The 5365-nt window shown below is 50.7% G+C and overlaps 1 protein-coding gene across 1 annotated transcript; it reads left to right on the top strand.

The window, feature by feature from the left end:
• Window positions 1-526: 526 nt before the first annotated feature.
• On the top strand, window positions 527-2492 carry LOC147972137 (4-hydroxyphenylacetaldehyde oxime monooxygenase-like). Its single transcript, XM_087521314.1, has one exon. The coding sequence runs from the start codon at window positions 740-742 to the stop codon at window positions 2294-2296; it is 1557 nt and encodes a 518-aa protein (XP_087377440.1). The 5' UTR covers window positions 527-739; the 3' UTR covers window positions 2297-2492.
• Window positions 2493-5365: the final 2873 nt, after the last annotated feature.

Raw genomic sequence — 5365 nt, 5'->3', positions numbered from 1 at the left:
TAGAAGTGGCATGGCACGTGCCACCGGCCGGTCGGGTGGTGAGAAGACGGAGTGCACAAGTCATTGACCTGGATTTCTTTTTTCCATCTTTCCAAAGGGATCTAAAATAACAGTAAGACAACATTTAGGTGTCTTAAAATTAAGAGCGATGGCATATTACGGGAGCGACTAGCGCTCAGTCGACAGAGAATTAACTAATTAAAGTTGTTCGTACATAACTAAAAACATACTCCATCCGAACCTGAAATATAAAGTCGCTGGAGAGATTTTCCGACCAGTGGCAAGAGTGATGCGACGGGGAGAGGGAGAGGACGGCGACAGGGACATGGAAAGGGACTGGCTAGAGACGGGAAGAGGGAGTGAGAGATGGGAAAAATCTGGAGTGGATGGAGAGAGCGAGTGGACTGCGGAAACGAGTGGTGGTGGACGAGGAGAGTTTTGCAAAATGATTTTGTGACAGAATTTGCACTAGAAAAGCTAAAACGACATATATTTAGGTACGAAGGGAGTATTCAGCATGGTGTATAAGAAATTGTTCATCTAGTGCAAAAACAAATTCTAGTGTTTATCTTTTGAGGCCAGAAATAAAATCTTACAGGAATTTCAATGTTGGATCAACTGGTACATGGTGTCCACCATGCCATTGCCAGTCACTTTATAGTTTATACACCCCCGACGACCGTCCACGAGCAGCAGCACCTCGTCCGTGAGCGAGCTAGATAAACCTCCGGCCGGGACGATGGATATCTCACTACCCCAGCAATGGCAGCTCCTCCTCCTAGCCGGCATCCTCATCCCTGTCGTCTCGTGCCTGCTGGTGACGAAGCGCAGCTCCGAGGAAGGGCGGCTGAAGCTGCCGCCCGGCCCGAACCGGGTGCCGGTGCTCGGCAACCTGCACCAACTGGGCCCTCTGCCGCACCGCAGCCTGCGTGACCTGGCCCGGCGGCACGGCCCCGTCATGCTGCTCCGCCTCGGCGCGGCGACGACGGTGGTGGTCTCTTCCTCCGCGGCTGCGCGCGACGTGATGAGGGCCCACGACGCCGACTGCTGCAGCCGGCCCTCGTCGCCAGGTCCCGCGCGGCTCTCGTACGGGCGCAAAAGCGTCGCCTTCTCACCATACGGAGCCTACTGGCGCGACATGCGCAGCCTCTTCGCTGCGGAGCTCCTCGGCGCCCGCGGCGTTAGAGCCGCCTGGGCCGCCCGGCGGGAGCAGGTCGACAGGCTCATGGCCGCCCTGGGTGACGCTGCGGGGCCGGTGTCGTTGGACGAGCACGTGTTCCGTGTCGCCGACGGCGTCATTAGCACGGTGGCGTACGGGAGCGTGTACGGCGCAGAGGCGTTCGCGGGCAAGCACAAGCGGTTCCAGCACGTGCTAGAGGAGGCTATGGACATGTCGGCCAGCTTCTCCGCCGAGGACTTCTTCCCCAACGCCGTCGGCCGCCTCCTCGACCGACTCGCCGGCATAGTCGCGCGCAGGGAGAGGATCTTCAGAGACCTCGACGGCTTCTTCGAGGCAGTACTGGAGCAGCACCTGCACCCCGCACGCCCCAAGCCGGAGAGCGGCGGCGGCGACCTGGTGGACGCCTTCATCAGAATCTGCGAGGAGCACGGCTTCACGAGGGACCACGTCAAGGCTGTCATCCTGGACGCGTTCCTCGGCGGCGTCGATACGAGCTCGGTGACGATCCTGTGGGCGATGTTGGAGCTGATCGGGAAGCCGCAAGTTCTGAAGAAAGCGCAGGAGGAGATCAGGGCCGTGGTCGCCGGCAACGGCAACAACGAGCAGCGGGTGCAGCCGGGCGACCTGCCGAAGCTGACCTACCTGAAGATGGTCGTCAAAGAGACCCTGCGGCTTCACCCGCCGGTGACGCTGCTTCTGCCGCGGGAGACGCTGCGGCGGGTGGAGATCGGCGGCTACAACGTGTCGGCGGGGACGCGGGTGCTGGTGAACGCGTGGGCCATCGGGCGGGACCCCGCGAGCTGGGGCCAGGACGCGGCGGAGTTCCAGCCGGAGAGGTTCGAGTCCGGCGGGAGGCACGGCGAGGTGGACTTCCGCGGTGCTCACTTGGAGCTGATGCCGTTCGGCGCCGGCCGGCGAATCTGCCCCGGACTGGCCATGGGGGTGGCGAACGTGGAGTTCACGTTGGTCAACATGTTGTACGGCTTCGAGTGGGAGCTGCCGGAGGGGATGGTGGCGGAGAAGCTGGGCATGGAGGAGGCCGGCAGACTGACTTTCCACCGCAAGACGCCGCTGGTGCTCCTGGCCACCCCATACGTACTGCCGAGAGCTGGCTAGGTGGCAAGGACCATGGTGTGACAAGCGCTGGTAGTGGTATATATCGAGTTTATACATCAGGCAAATATATCTTGAGTTAAGTTAGTTGAACAAATGAAGAATAATTGTTGATACATGCGTGCGTCTTGGACTGGTGACATGAATCAGTCTTTTTTATGTTTTGAGTTCCAGCACAAATTTGCTCCGAGTTTATTCATCGGGTCTTCTGAGTAAAGTTGAAATGTAATGGGACTATGATTGATTCGAAACAGAGGGGGGAAAGGGAGTATCTAGAACTCATTTAGATGAGACGTAATTTGGTCTCATTCACCTGAAAAACAAAAATGGATACAACCCACGTCAACACACACGCATCTTATAGCATCACATCCAATGGCTATAAAAGGTGAATGAGACCAAATTAAATCTCATCTAGATGAGTTCTAGCAAAACTGTAAAATTAATATGATTCCACTACAAATCCCATGTCAGATTTTTTACCATGAAAAATCAAACGTTTTTTAAGAGAATTTGTGTTTGTGAAGGATAATAAGTTTAGTTGCCAAGTATGATAAATCCAACCGAGTTCATTTTTTTGCCAAAAAATTGACATGCTCGTATACTAAATTCTACATCCTTCAGCCAACTAAATTTGTCATAAAAATGTTCGATTTGCCATACTTAAATATCTAATGTCAGATTTTTAGCATTACCGAACTAATAAGGTGATACTATCAACATTCTTTTGTCCATCAATTCGTGAAAAAAACAGGTGTTCCCTCTCAAAACTAGTCAACAGTTGCATGGGTGTATGGTTTCTTTCACATCTCATATGTTTTTTATTAATCAGGCATAAAAAGATCAGTATGCACATATTTTTTAAAATTTAGGAATTGCCAAACAGGCGTGTGCATTTATATTCTGCCTGATTAGGTTTAACCATTTAGAGCAACTCTAGCAGACCTCGTAAAAATCCCCGACCCGTAAAATAACCGCCAAAATACGGGTCGGCGCGGAAAATCCCGCTCGAACAGACCCCTTAAACGACTCTAACCTGCAAATTTTTTTAAGTGGCGCGGTAAAAAAAGCCCTCCCAATCTACAAAAACACAGGTTTCGCCTCCGCTTCTACGGTGCCCTGCATCACGAGAAAGCAGTGGGCGGAAGTCGAACTGCCCTCGGAGCTTTCAGGCTCGCTCCAGGCCACCACCCCGTCCGTCCCCGGCCGCCGCGCTGCTCATCCGAGCCGCCGCCCCATCCGTCCCCGGCCACCGCGCTGCTCATCCGGGCCGCCACCCGTTCGTCCCGGCGGCCGTGTTGCTCATCCGGGCCGCCGCTCGTCCGTCCCAGCCGCCGTGCTGCTCATCCCCGTGGCTCCGCGGCTCTGGAACGGAGCTAGCTAGCTCAATCGATTCGAACGGAGATAGCTAGAGCTAGCTAGCTAGGTAGCAGCTCAATCGATTCGAAGAGTTAGCTAGCTAGCTCGATGCGCCAGCCGTTCGATCCGGCCGCTGCTCGCGCCGCCCCGGTAGCCCTGGCCTCTGCCTGCGCCGTGCTCGCCCCGGCCGCCCTAGCCCCCGCCCGCGCCGCGCTCGCCCTGGCCTCCACCCGCGCCGCGCTTTCCTCGCGTTTTCCTCGTCCGCCTGTCTGCCGGATTGACGTGAGGAAGAGGACGATTAAAAAAAGAGCTAGTTGCGGGTCTGTTTGATATATTCAAAGAATATTCTTTTTTACGGATTGATTATACGGGGTCTGAGTCTGTCCTCGCCCGTGCCAACCCGCATATACCCTTTTTCGCGAACTGCAAAAGACTTATGTGGGTCAGGATTTTGGGGGGTCTGCTAGAGATGCTCTTAGGCATCCACTTTGTTGTGCTCAGGCTGCCTTTCCAAATACTCTGAAACAAAAAAAACAGAGTTTTCCCTTTAGATTCGGATTTTTTTTAACTAGCAAAAAAAGAAAGTGGGGTGAAGAGCAGAGGGTGTTCCAAGAATTCCAGGCCCTCTTTCAAATTAGTACAAAGTTTGCTCTTACGAATTTCAAAAGGCCGGGTTGATGCACATGCTCATGCATCCAAATGTTGGCCCACGCATCTTCCCCTTTTCAACTTTCTCTCGATCTACCTATCACTCCAACCCACCCCCTACATTCAACTTCGGTAGAAATTTGAAAATTTGAAAGTAAAAAATTATAGAAGTTGAATTTTGGAAAGTATATATATTCTAAAACTTCATTTGTAATAATTTTGTAAAGTTTAAATTCCTCACAGTTTAATTTTTAAAATTCAAGTCTTATAAATTAATATTTTTGAAAGAGAGCATTCAAATTTTCAACAGTTCAAATTTGTAAACTTGGTACTCATGGAGTCTCGTTGGGGGGCGGGGGTGGGGGAGATAGGGTCACGTGCACATTTGTGAGGCCCGCTCCTTTCTTCTTTACCACATGGAACAATTGTTGTTGCATTGTGCGCCTTTCCGGATAACCATGACCTCCGCTTGGCCCTCCCTATGCGTGTTCGGACTAACCTTAGGTTTGGAACAGAAAATCAATTTGCATGCTCTGAATGCAGACATTTAATTGGGTCTTATGAAATGTTATCTAAGAAGATAGCCGTGTGGATACCATTAATGTCGGCATCGGTGTAGCCGAGAAAAGTCAATGTGCTACTTTGCTAGTAAATTATCACAAAAAAATCTACGCGGTAGTAAATTTGTTTCATGATTCATTCACTAATTTGGCAATTTATTTAATCTTCCAAATTGTAAAATATTAAAGGAGAGCATCTAATATTAAAAGGGAATTCTTTTGTACGTCGCCAAATTTGGTTTTTTCCCCCTCCCCTCTCCTAGGTTTGGAATAATCTAAACCAAATCGGTATTTTCCTTGGAAACAATGGTTTGCATTAACTGAATCAAATCTTATAAAAATCATGGTTTGTGTTAACTCAATAAAATCTTACCAGAAGCTAAACTAAATCAAATAATCTGTTGCCTTCCCCTACCCATACTTAAATCAAATCAAATCTTAGCAAAACTTCAACTAAATAAAAAAACTATCATTGCTTTCCCCTACTCATACTCAAATCAAATAA

The sequence above is a fragment of the Triticum urartu genome, chromosome 5A (genome assembly GCF_056163025.1).
Source record: "Triticum urartu cultivar PI428250 chromosome 5A, HENAU_Tu73, whole genome shotgun sequence".
Lineage (NCBI taxonomy): Eukaryota > Viridiplantae > Streptophyta > Magnoliopsida > Poales > Poaceae > Triticum > Triticum urartu.
The sequence above is the reverse complement of the archived record's forward strand: the minus strand, read 5'-3'. Positions and strand labels throughout refer to the sequence as shown.